The sequence below is a fragment of the Epinephelus lanceolatus genome, chromosome 6 (genome assembly GCF_041903045.1).
Source record: "Epinephelus lanceolatus isolate andai-2023 chromosome 6, ASM4190304v1, whole genome shotgun sequence".
Lineage (NCBI taxonomy): Eukaryota > Metazoa > Chordata > Actinopteri > Perciformes > Serranidae > Epinephelus > Epinephelus lanceolatus.
Genome location: NC_135739.1, coordinates 45,955,899 through 45,974,302, shown reverse-complemented (window position 1 = coordinate 45,974,302; position 18,404 = coordinate 45,955,899). Strand labels below are relative to the sequence as shown.

Genomic DNA, 18,404 nt, shown 5'->3' with positions numbered 1-18,404 from the left:
CAGGCTAAGAGGTATTTTTAACAACCCATTTTCAAGATTTGATCCAATGCAATATCTGAAATCTAATCCGATTACTGCTGAAAAACTAGACCCAAGAACCAGCCCAATCACCATCAAATATGATGGCACTGTACGTTTCTGGGAACCACAGATATGTTAATTGGTAGGTCATTATGTACCAGATATGTTGAAACTTAAGCACTGCTGTGCTTAACTTGTGGTTAGGTTTATTTAAAAAAAAGGAAAAACATTTGGCTATGGTTTGTAAAAGATCATGCTTTGCCTTAAAATACATGGTTTTGGAAGCATAATCTCAGCAGGTCAGTGATGTCCAAGTTAAAAAACAACCACTTTTTGTGGCACTACCCCAGCAGGAAACACAGCAATGTCTCGATAAAAAATGATGGCTTTCCCCTGTAGAAAAACAGCGACGACTCGCTGAAACACATCCATGTTTGGGGGCTAAAAAAAACAGAAAACACAGCAGTGGGTTGCTAAAAAACAACTGGTTTGGTTGTTTGTTGGTCTCGAAACAGCTGGCAGGCAGCTTGGCAGGTGTCTTGCCTAGGTGTCATGCTATCCACCAATCCCTCTTCCTCCTGATGGATGCAAATTCAGCTCATATCCCACGTCGTTTTAGAAACATTGATTAAATATGTGCAAATGTAACATGGTCCTATTTGTGGCTTGCAGAAATGTACATTATTAATATTTTCTTCTGCTGACTGAACTGCCAAGAACACATTCTGCTGTGTGTATTGCAATAATCATCTGTTACCATGCAATTCCATACAGTATTACTTTCTCTACCAACTTATCCATGTGTCTGTCTTTTGTGTCATTATATGCCCTAACTAGAGATGTTCAGTGAACATGTTTAGCTCAGCTGTAATTCACATTATGTTATTTCCTTGTTAAAAGCCTATTAAAAGACAGCAAAAGCAACAGAAACAATTCTGATCAAATAACTATGTCGTAAGTACTAGGCTGCTGAGCTAATAACCTTATTAGTTTTGTACTAAACTGAATGTAAAAGCAACAGACAACACGTTACTTAACCTAGGACAGTTAGAATCAGGTGCTGCATTCACTTACTGTCGTCGCACTGAAAAGCTTTTGTGATACTTTAATAGGAACTGAAGTGCATATGTTTTCACTCACATACACACTAAAGTGCAGTGGATGCTCAAGTGCATATAGTGTATAGTCAGTGGCAACCAATCTTTGAACTGAACTGAGCAAAGATTTGTGATTTCCCCCTCCGGTCCTTACAGCTGTGACCAAATAGTCCTGTGGCTCTACAGGGAGGCTGGTCTCTTGCTTCACTTGATGAATAACGACCTCTGGTGAATGCGTATGGTGCCAGGAGGATTTTTTGTACTTCGTAGATGTTGATATTGCCTGGGATGCTGCATGTGTACTTTCTCAGTGTGTTTTTTACAAGTCCTACAGCTCCTATGACAAGTGGGTCTGTCTCTAGTTTCACTTTGGCCTTCATTTCCTGTTCTTCATTACTGGTTATTTCTTTTCTTATATTATAAACCAATAATCATGTATCCTGATTCCTGTGTATCATGTGTTACAGAAGGAAGGCAACAAATAAACATTTAAAATTTCTCCTAAACTGAACCTTTTAAGTGACAAAATAAAATTTGAGGGTCTGATTTTGTTTGCATAATGTTCTTTCCCACTGCAAAAATAGAACACACTTTACACATATGCTAAGAAGATACATCACAGTCTGCTGAGATAAAATTTACATGAGCAGTTCATATGTTGGGGAATACCTGGTGAAAGCATATGTCTTTCAGGCATGTGGAGGTTTGTTTTAGGACTTAAAAACGGCCCTATAAAAAGAAGGTCTCAGGATCAATCCAGATCATATCCTCTCTGTCTAACAGCCATGAGAGGAGGTGTGGCTCAGTGATATAACAGTTGTTTATATGCAGTAACCCATCTAAATCAGAATCCAGTTAAGGTGTCAAGCTGTGCACCTGAACCTTTGATTCACTGTGACTGAGCTGCTGTGTAACCATGAATAAGCAAGTTAACTAAATATTCTAATTCCCCTTCCTCATGCTCATTAAGTACTACTCACTCCAGTTCAGTGTGGATATATAGATAGACTGTAAGTTTGCTAATAGCATTTTGTTCTGAGACAATATAATGTTCATCAGGGTGAGTGGGTTAATCGGTAGGTAGGTAGGTAAGTAAGTAAGTAAGTAGTATTGGTCAGTTGGTGGGTCAGTCGATCAATAGATAGATATAGACTTAAAAAATCAAACTACAATGCTCTTTCCTGATAATATCCCATTGAATTAACAGGGAATGTTGAAGTAATAAAATAAGGACAGATGATGTCTTTTGGCTCTGGCTATCATGAGTACTGAACAAAACATAAGAAAATTACATCTTAAATTCTTAAATAATCAGAGGATAAATGACCACAGACAAAGCCTATACGATGCTTGATGTGTATGAAAAAGAAGTACCTTTCAACCTTGGTTATCATTTCGAAATCCATACTGAGAAAAATAGGAATATAACAAGTAGTTTTTAGCCTTTGTAAAAAGATTTTGATCAACGTAATTTGAGCTATCCCTAACCACTGGGGAAGACTATGTTTTTGAAGATAAGTATCACTGATGGTATTATTTAACCACTGCCAGCTTTATTTGTATAGCACTTCTAAAAAAACACAGTTAAAAAGTGCTTTATAAAACAAGACAGAACAAATCATCCAGATAAAAACAACATAAATTAATAAAACATCAACCAGTTAAAACAGAGTGTGTAATAAAAATTATAAAAATCATAAAGAGGTGTAGAAACTGTATAACGCCTTCCTGTAAAAGTAGGCTCTGAGGAGTGATTTATAAGAAGGTACTGAGTTTGCTAACCTAAGTTCCTCAAGGAGGGAATTCTACAGCTCTCAAAAATTAGATTTAGCATTCCCAAATACATTTATAGCCAACAGAATGGAACCTGGCAGGTGTCAAGGGACAGAACAAAAGCACATATTAAGCAATGCTCAGAGAGCTTCCTCTTGTTTTATTCATTATTTCTTTTTTAAAAGTAACTGCATAATGTTAGAGAAAGTTAAAAAAAAAAAAAAACGGTCAAAACCACAACTGTGGGGACATTATTAAATTGCCTGTGCATAAGAGATGCTAAAAATTGATTTCACCTCCTGTGTGTTTGCATTTGTTTGCTCAAAGAAAACAAAGTGAAATTCCCACATATGAAATTTACCTCTAAAGTGCTTTTTTATTATATTATCAAATCAATTCTTATGATACGCTTTAGGGATGAGCAAGTACACCATTATCTGTATCTGTTCAACCAGCTTTATTATCTGTATTCGTATCTGTATCTGTTCAACCAGCTTTATTATCTGTATCCATATCTGTATCTGTTCAACCAGCTTTTTTATCTGTATTCATATCTGTACTCGGAATAGGCCGGGTTTAACCCAGACGTGGGTAGAGTTTAAACTGGTAATGGGTGTGGTTCTTAGGAAGCTGGTATTTAAACCTGGCATTGATATGGGTTGTGTTACATATGCTGCTTGAGTGTGTGTGTGGGTGTGGTGAGCAGAGTGGTTACAGGTGTCAGATCACTTTTGACAATGGATGAAATGAGGATTTTTCTTTATCATGAGTACGTATATTGACAAATTTTACTCAAATAATACTCATACCCAAAAAAGTACATTATACATTCCATAAATTTGTATCATCCAGGTATTTGTCTCAGCCCTATTATACTTATACATACACACATTTATAAAGTAAAGAAATAAAAGAGGTGAATGTCAAGTAATCTTCATTTGTTTTCTATGCTTGATATTTTTTTGGTATGTGGGTCTTTCAAATCAGTTTGAGCGTCTATGGTTTGCATGTTCCACATTTTATCATACCTGTGTCATGCAGTGTGGAATTCATCTCAGCCCCTCAAAGTCTTGGTCTTGTCTTAGTCTTCATACAGTCTGGTCTTGGTCATGACCTGGTCTTGGTTTAGGCGGTCTTGACTACAGCACTGATTTTATATAAAGTCTCTTCTATCTCAAGAACAATAACTTAGTAGAGAATATAACTGCCTCTCTCTTTACAAGCTGAATTAATCTCCACTATTATATCACCACTGCATGCAAGTCCTTCTTCAACAGCCCCCACAATCTAGCACGTCATACCACAAATCAAAAGAAATGAGGGCGAATTAATGTACTGTTACTACTCTGCGGAAGGATTTCGTTACATGTAAACTGAGTACAGATATACAAGCAGCCTCAATAACTATATTATTAATGCAGGAAGTGTGTTATATACTACAATCTGCATATATTACAAACAACAAGCATGGTCCTATCATCTTCCACTGGCCCACATTGAGAAAATAATGTTGTTGTTTTTTTACTTGATCTTTCTGTCTTCTTACATGGATGTGTGGCTATGTGAGTCTGTGTGTGCGTGTCAGAGCATAGCACCAAAAAAACAGTGCCACCAACAGCAGGACTTATTAGCCTGGTATACTTGCTCTGGGCCGCCATCCATCCATCACAAACGCCATATTTAATTGTCTGAAAGCCATGTTTAGATCCGGCAAACTGCCGCTTAATTCAAGGCAGTGTGCAGGAACGGAGCTAGGAAATAATCTGGTGATGGATGACTGTGACCCTCCTTTGGGTAGACTTCGACGAGTGGACAGCTGGATGGATCGAGCAAAGCGGAGAAAGGAGAACAAGGAGAGAGGGAGGGAGAGAAAAAGAGGAGGAAAACTTGGTATTCAGAGAATCACTCCAACTTTTCATCTGCCCTCAGGCCGGCAGGGGCTCAAGGGAATAACAAGCGTCTCCTTCAACCCCTTTCTCTGTTCCCGGGATACAGAGAAGTACAACACTCTAAAAATAGTGTGACTGTATTTCTTTGCGTGTGTGTGTGTGTGTGTGTCTGCTGGCAAGCGTGGGCGGACTACATGCATAATGACTTCCATTAACCTTCACACTCTTGAAGGATGGCGGAAAAAATTAACTGTGCATCTAGTATGACGCAGAGCATTTTGAAGATTTTTATGGGTTCAGTGTTGAGTTTGCTAGTGTTGTTCTAATCGGAGATTCTGTTCTTAAATAAGGGTAATGTATTATGTGTGTGAACTACCTCTTGTCTGTAAGAGATGGCCTGAGGCACCCTCTGTTCTATTTATGAAAAAAAAAGATCCTCTTGAGTATGACCCATTTAAATCTAGAGAATATACAGTTTCAATTTCGTATGTGCCATATGGAGTGTGGCATTCAAAAGCACTCCATTTTTTTTCTTTCCTTCAAATATACTGGTTTAAAATGTGTACACTGTTAAGATTCATGATTTCAATAACTCATTCAAAGTTTTAATAGAAAGGTATTTTTTTTCTGCTTCAAATTACTGTTATTTGTTTCAATGTATTTAAAGCAACAGTTCATCCCAAAATCAAAAATGCATATCTGTCCTCTCACCTGTGGTGCTGTTTATCAGTCTAGATTGTTTTGGTGTGAGTTGCAGAGTGTTGGAGATACCAGCTGTAGAGAGGTCTGCCTTCTCTCCAGTATAATGGAACTATATGGCACTCAGCTTGTGGTGCTTAAAGCACCAAACAAAAAAACAACAACCAAAAAACAAACAAACAAACAAAACAATACTCACGATAATCCACAGACCTTGTTGTGAGCAGTTTAATGTTGGAACATTTTTTTTTCTCCTGCCTGCCATCCGTATGGCTGTGCAGAAGAAAGTGTGCATCTACTCCTAGATAAGAGGCTCATGCTTGTGACACTGCGAGATTTTACACATTAAAGGGGAACACTGCCTAAAGAATTCCAATATGCTATTCCTATGTTGTAGGAAAGTTCAATCGATATTTTTGTACATGAGCTACTCACATGAGCTACTCTCAAAAGTCTCAAAACAAGAGACTAAAATCTTAAACTTGTGATGTCATAGGGTATAACCCTTTATAAACTGACGGCTAAATAGATCTAGAATAAGATCCATAGCAGCTAGAACATTCATTCCTTTTGCAGCAGAAAGCTAAGGCTTTCGTCCTCCCTATCATCACATCATGATCACATTATGTTACCTTAATTTAAGTGCTGTAAAAACGTGGTATTTCACCAGAATTAGGCTGCACTTCGCACACACCAGAAGAATGAGGAATGCCTTTTCTCTCTGCTCATAAAAATATGCATATCTCAAAAAAAGAAATAATGTTAATAGTTCAAATAAGTTTTGGAATGTTTTAAAAAATATTTTAGAAATATTTTGTTGTGTTTCTACATTTAAAAATCTTTTGGATCAGTATGTTTTGTGTTTTTATTTTTTAAAATCTGATGAAAAAAAACATAAGAATTTTTGTATTGTTTTTTTTTTAAATTACACAATTTCAACACTTTTATCAATTATTATGGTTCATTGACTTACATAACCTTTTGTCAGAGGCTGTACAGAATTTAGGGATATGAAGCATCTGTAGATACTCCAAGAAAATCACAATAAGCAAAATCACCAATGTCGGCCCTGGCAGAAAATTTCTATTGCAGAGTACAAAGGGATAAAATCTGGAGCAGTTCCAGACTTTATCCCTTGGGACATCACAAATTGAATTCAAGTATTATAGTTTTTTTGAATTGGGGAGAGTTGCTCATATTTAATTATATTTTTATACTGTTTTAGATCATAAGAATGACATGTATGAATTTTGAAAATACGTGTCATTCTCCTTTAGTGTCATCATATATATATATATGTTTAAAAACTTAACAAGAAGGTTCATGGTTACAGGAAACATTTCTGCTGTTGAGTTTTTCAAATATATATTTTTTGAAACTCCGAGCATCACAAGCTGAGTGCTAGCTAGAGGGCAGATGCTCTACGGCCGATATTTCCAACACTCAACAACTTACACCAAAACAATCAAGACTGATCAAAAGCACTACAAGTAAAAGGATAAATATGTCTTTTCTAATTTGGGGGTAAACAGTCCCTTTACGGTGGTGACACATTGTTGTTGCACTGCTGTGATTTGGGCATCGTGATTGATGGCACCAAGTTAGTTGAAGTGTTCTCCAGTCTGGATCAGTTGGTGCAGACAGTCAAAAGATTTTATTTTTTGAGTTCAAGAGTTTTGTTGGTTATGATTACATTGCACTCACCAAAGTTATGGCTGTCTTAGAAAAGTTGTATGAAAACAGTGGTTTCAAAACTGGGGTCCTTGCCTTCTAAAACAGGTTTAAAGTTACAGAATTGGGAGCACAGTGAAGGTTTGGTTGAATGTGTGTCCATCTTGAGGTTTTTAAATTAACTTCAGCCTCACCTGCAATACTGTCTGTGCTCCCCACCTGAATATGTGTAGTTGCGCTGTTTCTTCCTCTACTTTTCCCAACCTAAAAATGTTACATTTTATATCAATCTAAAGGTCTGCTTCACATTTTAGATTAAGTAATTTTTAAAGCTTATTTGATGGGAAAAAAAAAATCATATTATTATTTATTTTCAACTTTCACTGCTGGAAAGATGGTCTCTTCATTAAATTGGTCTGTCTGCAAACACTTTTGAAATTGGTGCTACATGACCAAAGAAAACAGAGAGAAGGGGCTGCAGCATTCACTTTTGCTCAAGAGACAGAAAACCTACAACTACCAGAATGCACTGCACTGCACAGGACTGATAAACGCTCCCGCTGGTAGGTAACATAATGCGAGCTCATCCATTTGACACAGTGGCAGCTGGCTGGTAACAATCAATCTGGAATTGCAGTTAAACAGCAAGAAAAAACATGTTTCTGGAAGCATTTGAGGCAAGAAATATGCAACTCAGCAACAGAATCTTGGTTTAGATTTGACCAACACTGCTTATTTATATCGCTTGTTATCAAATTTTTCGCCCTCTGTTTTCGCTGTTCAGGAAACAGTATGGCGCCCACTGCCTTTTACAAACTCTCGCTATTTCAGCTTAACAGGGCACTAAATTATGTTTCTGAAAACATTTCAGGCAAGAAATAGGCGGTACACGAACACAATCTTAATTTATATTCCATCAGCACTGCCTAGATTTAACATTTGATCGGATAACAGTCTCAGTTTGAGAGAGAGAGAGAGAGAGAGAGAGAGAGAGAGTTTGAGAGAGAGAGAGCGAGAGAGAGAGAGAGAGAGAGAGAGAGAGAGAGATTGGGGCGGGTTTCTCTCTTGATCTGTTTCTATACTCTTTGTGTGCACAGTGGTGGCATGGGTGGCGGGCAGTACAAATGTTCAGCCAGTATTTAGAGCAACAGTCCAGGAGAGCCAGTGAAAGTCTGCCAGATGACACATTTTCAGGGCTTAAAGTGAAAAATTATCCTGATAAATAAAAGTAAAAAGTCCCTTGACATGCTGCTGTGCTTTGATGGTTATTTACACACTGTCCATAACAATAACTTTGTCAGCTGACAAACTGCACCACACTCAGGTCAGGTTTGGTCAGGAAAATACGGCCCGAGCCGCGCTCTAGCGTGCTCACCTGTCTGTGTGGCGGAACTCCACCGTGCGCGATACAGAGAGCAGAGGAGAATTGTTAACGTGTTACCATGTAGAGACAGAAATGACACGATGGCATAACACCATAAATAGTATATTGTTATGTTATTATATGAAGCGTCCGTCGCGCAAAATAATATAACTTTATTTTATAAAGAGATAAGAGCCCTCTCCTCTCCTCCTATATGCTTTACTCACAGCACAAGTGTGTGAATTGACCTGAATATTAAGCATTGGTAGCGCCAAATAATCGGTTAAAGCGCTAAAATGGGGGGAAAAAAATCAGCAGCAGCGGTCATATTTCAGTAGCGGCGGTGCACCGCTACTAGTTGCATATAGGGGAAACACTGCACGGCATGCTGCTTTCTCTCAGTGTCTGATAGCTGGTGGTCAAGCTAACACAAGCTAATCATTCAAACGCAGTTCAATTGTCCATTTCTGTTGCACATTTACCCACACTCATTTGGATATCAGGCTGTAACGGACACCTAAACAACATGTGCTTGGAAGTAGTATGTGCGTGTGTGTGTGTGTGTGTGTGTGTGTGTGTGTGTGTGTGTGTGTGTGTGTGTGTGCACGTTGTTGTTTTTAGACCCTCCCCACTCAGCTCTTATTGGCCAGCTGAGTCTGATAACACTATACTATTGGTGGGACTACCCATGTGCTTCACTGAAACTCAGAAGATGATTCGTTAAATGCTAATTTATACCAAGTTGTTGCCAAAAAAATACATAAAAAAATAAATAAACAAATACTAGAAATGTCTGTCGCCGGAGTACTTTAAGCCCTGCATTTTGCATCAGTGGGCTCTGTGCACCAGCTCCACTACTTCCTGAAAGGAAGTATGCAAGAGTATTTGCAAGAGATTAAGCGATTAATCAGGTGTGAGGCACACCCAGCACACTCCTGATTAATCACTTAATCCAGTAGTAAAGGACAGGAAATACTCATGCATACTTCCTTTCAGGAAGTAGTGGAGCTGGTGCACAGAGCCCATTGCATTATCCGGTGGATTTTGGTGGGAGACAAGCAGGGAGATCTAGGAACTGGTTAGATGGAGGGACGCTTACCATAAGTCCTTTAAAATATACCACCCACATTGTTATGATACAAAGCTGGTGGGAAATTGGTGAAATATCCCTTTGAGTATGGATTCCAATTATAGGTGAAACACTGAGGAGTGACAGCAGAAGAATATGGTTTGCAGCAGATTTCTGAGGAAGTCTGACAGGAGCTCAAAGATATACAGTGTTTGCATATACATCTGTTTTATATAATGTCTTACACTGCAATTAAAATAAACCACGACAACCTTAAACCATGCAGCTCTTTAGCACATACAGTAAGCAAGTTGGTCTTGGAGTGGTCTTACAAACAAGTTGCAGACAAACAACTTTTAAGGACTCATCTTTCTGCCACAAATCAGTTTGACATCCAACAAGAAAATACAAACACAAATCTCATCTTTAGCCTTGCCTGACTTGTTGAAAGTAATGGCACTGAGACACCTTTGGACCCTGAACTGTGGTTGGCAGAGCTGTAACATTTAAAGACACAACCTCTGGCTATGACCTTTACTGACTGACCCTTCAGTGGCCGGGGGCTGAGGACTTAGACAATCTGACAATATGAAGGTGATGAGGAGGAGGAAGGGCATGAGAAGAGTGCAGCAACCAGGAGAGTTAAGCAACCTTTGCTTTAGGAAATGTCAACACAGGGTGATGGTACTGTACCTGCAGACTTCCAACAGCAGAATAGGCTGCGTAAGAGAACTGCTGCTTTGACAGGTCATTGGGTCCACGCTGATCGCACGGGGTGCCATTTGGCAGGAAACACTGGTGACTAGACCTGTCAGTAATGGTGTTTGGTGTGGAACCGGGAAGGCTGAGCAGAACTGTGTAATTGGACAGACGGACGTCAGTCAAACCAAGTCCCACCCACTGCCTGTAGAGGTATCTGGCTCTGGCTTCCTCGCTGTCATCTGATAGGATGGAGAAGGACCTGGAAGCAGCAGACAAAGAGAAGTACTTATTTTCTCATGCAGTAAAACAGTAGTTCCCTGCCACTATACAACTAGCCTCAGGTCAGCTCCATAAAGATGGTCCTACTTTCCCCTACAAACACTGGACAATTAGGACTTAAAGCTGATCAAACAGTTCTTCTTGTGGTATTGCTTTTTTGCACTTCAAAAGATACAGTGTACGTCTGAGAGGAACTGAAAATGTCACCACATAATTTATTTTCTATTGGAAAAAAAAAAATCATTAAAATTTGAATAAATACAATTATGTTTAAAAGAGTACTCGGCAAATTGTTAAAGAAGAAAAAAAAAAAAGGTTAAATATTCATGTAAAACCTGGTGCCTGCTAGGGGTGGGAATCATCAGAAAACCCATGATACAATATTACCACAATACTTGGGTCATGATTCAATATTATTGCGATATATTGCAATATCTTACCTTTTTTTCAAACTGCAAATTATTATTTTTTTGACTTTATTCATTTTTATTGCAGCAAAATGCGATGCAAAGCAAAGAGACTGACCAACACTGTTGTACAACCTTTCAGAAATGCTGCATACACCTGACAAACTGAACTGTGTGGGCGAAACACCTCACATGCAGGTATCCTGCTAACTGAATGGAAAAACCCATGCTGTCCCAAGTGTTGTCTGTTACTATGACAAGGTTTTTGTCAGCACTCCCCCATTCTTGTGCTGCATTTTGCAGGAGGTCTACAATGTTTGCTCCATTGTGACTTTCATGTACTGCGCTAGTTTGGAGAATGTGAGACAGCAGTCGCCAGTCCTCTGTGAGATAATGTGCTGTTACAGTCACATATGAATCTGTTGACCTTGAAGTCCAGGCGTCACAGGCAGTGTTGGGAACATTACTTTAAAAAAGTAATTAGAGTTACTAGTCACTTTCCCCAAAAAGTAACTGAGTTAGTAACTGAGTTACTGCACTGTAAAAGTAATTAATTTCCTGGAAAGATAACTATAGCATTACTTAAAATGCTCAGATATGTCAAATTGCTTGTACAAACCCCCTTAATGGAACTGTATGTAATGAAACTCAACACTGAATATGTTAAATGAATGAAATTGACATTTAATAGAAAAAATCATTATTATAAAACATTGTACACTTTGCTACACTACAGTGCATTGTTTTGTGTGTGTGTGTGTGTGTGTGTGTGTGTGTAGAACCTCCATTAATCACGCAATTTAAATGTGAAAAGTCTCATTGACTGACCGTCAGCTGTGTGTATGCGGAGAAGGAGAGGGGCGGAGGGAGCGGAGCTGTGGCGACATCCTGCAGTCCGACACACTACCATGCTCTTCTGCTCTGATGCAGCGGTCTCTCTGCCTGAAGTCACAGGCACACGCTGTGTAACAATGTCCTGCCCACAGCCCCCATTGATATTATTTTGTGCAACGGATGCTTCATATAACAACATAACAATATACTATTTATGGTGTTATGTCATCGTGTCATTTCTGTCTCTACATGGTCACGCGTTAACAATTCTCCTCTCTGTATCGCACACGGCGGAGTTCCGCCACACAGACAGGTGAGCACGCTAGAGCGGCTTGGGCGCATTTTCCTGACCAAACCTGACCCCGAGCCCGGTGCAGTTTGTCAGCTGACAAAGTTATTGTTATGGACACTGTGTAAATAACCATCAACAGACTGCTGTTACGCACTGACAGCTGCTGGCACAGCAGCGCAGCAAGACACTCGTGCTGAGCTTGTGTTGCGTTCAAGCGTTGTCACGTAAATAGGTCATAGCACAAAACAGCAGCATGTCATGTGACTTTTTACTTTATTATATTCAATACAATTGTATGTTCCTAAATCTTGAGACACCTCATATGTAAGCTAGACAGACATTTCACCTGCTCATACTGTGCACACATGTACTGTATGTACTTAGTCCTAAAGAGCCCTTCTGGTGCCAGCAGATACATAGAAACATCCCAGCAGGCTGTGCTTTGCAAGCATACAAAAAAGTTTCACACATGTGAAAATTATTTTTCATGCGTGTGCTTCACCTCCGCTGCTACAACTCCATCCTAGGGGAAACACTGCTGTGTGCGTTTTGTGCAACAGGTGGATGTTGTAGTCTACTGGTAGAGTAGAGAGAGCTAAGTAGCGTTGAAGTACAGTAGAGCAGGGCAGAGAGATGGAAGCAAAATATATTAAACCCAGTGTTAATACAGCAGAACTGGAGAGAGGGGTGAAAAATAAATAGAGGTGGGCATGGCTCAAGTAGGGCGCAAAATTATAGACGGAGAATGATTGACACATTTTTCACTTTAAGCCCTGACACTGTCATTTTTGTGTAGGAATTAAGCTACAATACATGACATGTTGTTTTAATTAATAAATACAGTGTGAATAAAGATTACATAACATAAAAATAACTGCAGTCTTTGTTATTTGATAGCTGCTTAAATTAAACAATTTTTATAGGGCAAGTAAAAACTGACTTCGAGCAAGTAGATCTCTGACCAACTTGCCCAACCGGGCAAGTGAAAAAAAACCTTAGCGTTGAACCCTGTGGAGGCTTTAGAATGGGAGTTCACAAACCAATGGATGACATCACATTAGCTACATCCATTATTTTTACAGTCTGTGGTAAAAACAGTTTCCCTTCCCTTTAAGCACCCACAGTGTCGTATTTAAAGCCCTTTAACACCTAGCTTCAGAGTACTTTTATAACATTAAATATTCATGAATAAATGAGGAACAATCAAAATTACCAAAGAAAAGATTATCTATTAAGAGTTGAACACTCATGAGCTCAGCAAATCTGCCTCATGGAGACTATGTGGGTGTGGTTTAATTAGATTGGACTCTGACAGTGACCCAGCAAACTACTACTTGTATCAAATTCTAATTCAAATGTTGCTAAATCCTGATTGGTGTACAAAAGTACAGGCATCACCATATTTTCTTTGTTTGTTAAATAAGTAAAACTTTTCAAACTTTTGCAAAGAATAGTGTGCCTTTGTAGGACTCCATCGCTCATAGGAAGAAGCTGATTGAGAAATAATATAATTTTATACAATTACGTTATGTTAGAAGTTTTCTGGGCTCATCCAACTGGTAGGAGACCCTGGGGCAGATCCAGAACATGCTAGAGGAAATATATATCTCATCTGGCCTTTGAATGCCTCAGGGTCCCCCGGGAGAAGCTGGAAAATGTTGCTTGGGAGAGGGATGTCTGGAGTCACTTGCTCAGCCTGCTGCCCCCATGACCCAGCTGCAAATGAGCGGATAAAAATGGATGGATGGATAGTTTTATAAAAGGGCCTTTACAGTTGATCTTCATTTACAGACAGGAGGTAAAGAAGGGAAAGGACGGATATGGGCCTTTCTCAAAATACCCCATACACCCTCTCCCTACCCTCTTGCATTGTGTTTGTGGGTTCATGTCAGGCATGAAACTGGGTCAGGGGTGAAAAAGGTGAGAAGGTGGAAAAATTAGCTTCCAAATGCTCATATCTGATTTCTTTTAGATTTACTCTAGCCGTGGTCACATGTAGAATTACAAGATTGCACAAAAACAAAAGTATTAATGTATAAGTGCAAATAAAGTATCTTTACATGTTCACATATGTTGTATAAGAGACAAGACCAGGGGCGGACTGAGACACAAATTCAGCCCGGGACATTGAGGCGCACTGGCCCACACACCGGCCCACACACCAGCCCACACACCGACCCACACGTTTCTACCTATAATCCTCTATACTTGTACACACTACACAAACGCTGTGCTCAGAATCAACTGCATAAGAAAATCAGCAGTTTTTGTTTAATTCCAGACTATAAAATAAATGCAATAATGAATTGGCCACAAATGGCGATGTGCTTATTATTTAACTTAAAATAAAAGCATATGACTCTATCCTAATGCATCTAATATTATGCACAATATAATTGTCTGCTCTTTTAGTCAACTTATTACTACAACAAAAAAATCCCACTTAGTACTACTAAAAAGGTTTTCCTCTGGCTAAAATGTAATGCATAGTAGGCTATGCCTTCACATTGCACCTGTCATATTTCTGGTCTCATCCTCCTCCTCATCACAACTGGGGTTAGTCTGTCCCTCAGCTTCATTGGCCTCGGGACTGGGAGCACCACCTAACGTTAACTGTGTGCATCCACAGGAAAAAAAGCAAGCACATATTTTCTTTTAGTACAGGTTTAAATTATAATGACTTATTGCAATACCTAGTAGGCTAGTTGGCCTCTTGAACCAGACACCTAGAAGAAATACGCAATTTGCCAAAGCCAACCTTGCTCATTACACACTCACAAACGTTAGCTAACGTTAATACACCCGCTATAATGGCACTGTCGCCTCCAGCTCCATATCTGTCGTTAGCAACACCAGCAGCCTCAGCCCGTCAACCAACGGCGCGCCCAAACAGGTCAGTTATTTTGGAGCACTTTGCTGCCTCTTCTTGTTTTTTATTCGAGTTTTTTCCACACCACTTTTTTTCTGGCTTTATCCGGTCAAACTAGCCCGGTCTGCCATGAGTAATGACTGATGACTGCGGCTGAGCCAATTAGATTTCAAGAAAAACGAGAGCCTCTTTCATATTGGAGGAGGCCACTCTTATCTCCTCCTTCAAGCATCAAAACACAAGATTGACACCTACGTCCCCATCTTTTTTCTGTGGCTTCATGCCACAAGCAACAGAGTTCAAATTACGTTTTTCCAAACAACTTTTTATGTCAGGGCTTCAGGACACTTGGATCACTATGGATGAGCATGTTGGAGATAATTTGTGGTTTCAATTTTGTGTTCTTGGACGTTAGTCTGGGGCGTCGTCAGCCATTAGGGTGTGCTAGCCGCTCCCCCCGCCGATCTCCGCAAGGGATGTGAGGACTCTTAAACTTCACCACAGCCTTCCTCAGCATATGGGTGAGTAGATAATGGCGGAATTTTCATTTTTGGGTGCACTATCCCTTTAAACAAATAAAAGAAAACATTAGATTAATGATCAAATATATCCTTGTCTAGTTTAGAATATGGCAGAAATCCTCATATTATTGTAAAACGTTGTATAGTTACAGGGACTTTTGCAAAATCTAAGCAGTCTATAAATATCTGTATGAAAAAAAAAAGATGTTTATAAAAAAGTAATGCCACCCAAGAAGTTTCCAAGCAAGTTTTATTTTTCTCCAGGGAGACCCCAGGGAGACCGTGTCCGCTGTATTTCACCCTGATGATGGGTGCTTTATTCAACTGTGAGTGTGCAGTCGATAATGGAGTGTTAGTGAGGATGGTCTGGTTTGAGATAGGCCCTATATTCACAGCGTGTAATTCAGAATGTTGTTATTCTAAAATCATGGGAAATCCCTCAGTGCTTTATCTAAGTTCTTGTAATCTTTGTAATGTTACAGAAAGCCTACTTTTTTCAATAGCATTGAGCTTTGAATACTTCGAGTAATTTTACTTCTTTATACATTTTGTTATTGGATGAGTGCCTTGCATCTAGGTGCATCATACGATCAGGCTCCCTCTTATGTGGATGAACTACTTCACCCATATTCTTCAGCTGGTTCTCTTCGATCAGTTATGCTAAATTTGTTGTCTGTCCCTTGCTCTTGCCTTAATGTTGTGTTCACACCAAGCAGGATGCAAATATTTATATTATACTCATGGAGTTTGAGTGCTAGAATATTTTATGTTGACTTACTTCACACGCACGTGAAATAGCTGAATCGATGAATTAACATCCGTTGGTACATCCTCAGAGTCGCACGTCCCCTTAGGATCTCAATGCTAATTGGCGGGAATTGGTTGCTGAAGTTAATTTTTTTCAACCATTATGAATATGCATATGCAAAATCTCAACACTTATTTAGTGTCCTTTGCATCATTCACATCACATCCATCGTGTCCATTGCACTGCCCTGCAAGAATCTGCGTCTAATCACGTCTGTACATTGACTTTACATATAATTCACTTGCACAAATTCTTTAATACGCATCCTATGTGAACACAACGTTACGTGGCTAACATAGTCACTTTGTCTTCTGTGTTTTCTTTCTCGTCCTATAATGCCTTTGTGAAGTACTTTGTGACCTATGTCTCTATAAAGCTCTACATAAATAAATTTTACTTTACTTATCTTACTTATTACAAAGCTTGTAAAGGACACCATACTGTACACACAGCCCAAGGCTAAAAAATGACACACCCAAAATAAAATGGTTTCTCTTGTGGAACCCTTTGATTACAGTCAGTATGCTGGTCTCTTCTGAAAAGCAACTCTTTGGAGTTTTCAGTTATTGAGATCTTAAAATGTTTTACACAGAGCACTCTGGTAGCTCACCTGGTAGAGCGGGCGTACTATGTATCAAGGCTGATGGTGTATTCCATTTTTACTGAGAAGTCAGAAATTTCAAATGGAACACCCCCTGAAGTCAGACTTCCAACTTAGAAAGTCAGAGGACCCTCACCAATCTCAAAATCTCAAAATCCAATATGGCCACGCATATCAACAGTAGTCAAAGCCACAGTATCATACTGTTTATTAACACTTCTGACTTATTAGTGTCTCATTAAAACAGTTGTACACACAGTCCTGTCCACCTTTTATCTGTGGACATGTTGCTACAGTGTTTGTATGTGCAAATACAGCATAATGCAATGTTTTCATCTGGTATTGCTAACAATGGCTAAGCTGGCTTGAACTGGTGTTGCTACTAAGCACAGGAGGCACACTTGTTTTTGTATCTCTCTAATATTTTACAGTTATAATGAATTTCATAACTATGACAGCTTCATTCACATCTCAAGGCTTTTAATGAAAGACCACATGATAGCTTTCTGTTTTTTTCTTCAGTTTTGCCAGAGCTTGGTGAGTATTCAACATGAACCTCTTCTTCCTTCTTTCTTTCTTTCTGTCTTTCTGTCTTTCTTTCTTTCTTTTTCTTTCTTTCTTTGTCTCCCTCTCTCTCTCTCACACACATACACATGCACATAAACACACTAAACTCCTCAGAGGAGCTGCCAGTCTCTGTCAATCCCGTTTTCCTAATTGCATGAAAGACATGTCAATAAAATTTGATCCAGGCCTTATTTGAGTCTCCTCTGCTGGCTTGTTTGGCGCTTGGTGTTTACTCTCTTTATTGTTCTGACTCGGAGAAGACTGGACTCCAGAGTTCAGCAATAAAGACGTTTCCATGGACTGGCTGGTATTTCAGCCTCTGGGTGAAGAACAAATATGCTATCCAGCACTGAACAATACCTGAGCCTGAGCAGATAAGGTATCTCAATAACAGATATGTTCTCAAATATGCAGCTTACACAGAACCACTAAATGATGCAATTCTCATTGTGGAAAAAAAACACAATTTTACCTTTCAAAATGTCACAATTTCCCATTTAATAGGGCCATTAAAGCAAGAATTAGCAGAGTGGGTGTTTTATAACTCAGATGTATGCGTTAATTTTTAAAGCATTTATAAAGAAATTAAGTCGTGAAAGGTCTTAGTATTTGCAATATTCTTTCTTTCATTTTCCATTTATGTAGTTTGTCCTTCCCTCTCTGTGGCTAGATTCCTTTTTGTGATTTTATTTTAAAGAAATAGTTTGATGATATAAAAAATACACTTTCATAGAGTGAGATGAGAGGAGTGATCTCAATCTCATGTCTCTGTGTTAGTACGGAGCTTGAGTCAGGATGTGGTTGGCTTCACTTTGAGATAAAGACTGGAAGCAATGAGATTACAGCTACCCTGTCCAAAGTGAAAAAATACAACTTAATACATACAAAAAAATCTCCTGTTATTTTGACTATGGAGTGTGTTTGTGGTTACCTTGACCACTA

The 18,404-nt window shown here is 39.1% G+C and overlaps 1 protein-coding gene across 1 annotated transcript in view; it reads right to left on the bottom strand.

The window, feature by feature from the left end:
• naaladl2 (N-acetylated alpha-linked acidic dipeptidase like 2) overlaps window positions 1-18,404 on the bottom strand; it is an 814,243-nt gene that overhangs the window by 362,060 nt on the left and 433,779 nt on the right. Inside the window, exon 6 of the mRNA XM_033621483.2 lies at window positions 10,276-10,543. Coding sequence (XP_033477374.1) covers window positions 10,276-10,543 — 268 coding nt within the window. The remainder of the gene's footprint in view (window positions 1-10,275; window positions 10,544-18,404) is intronic.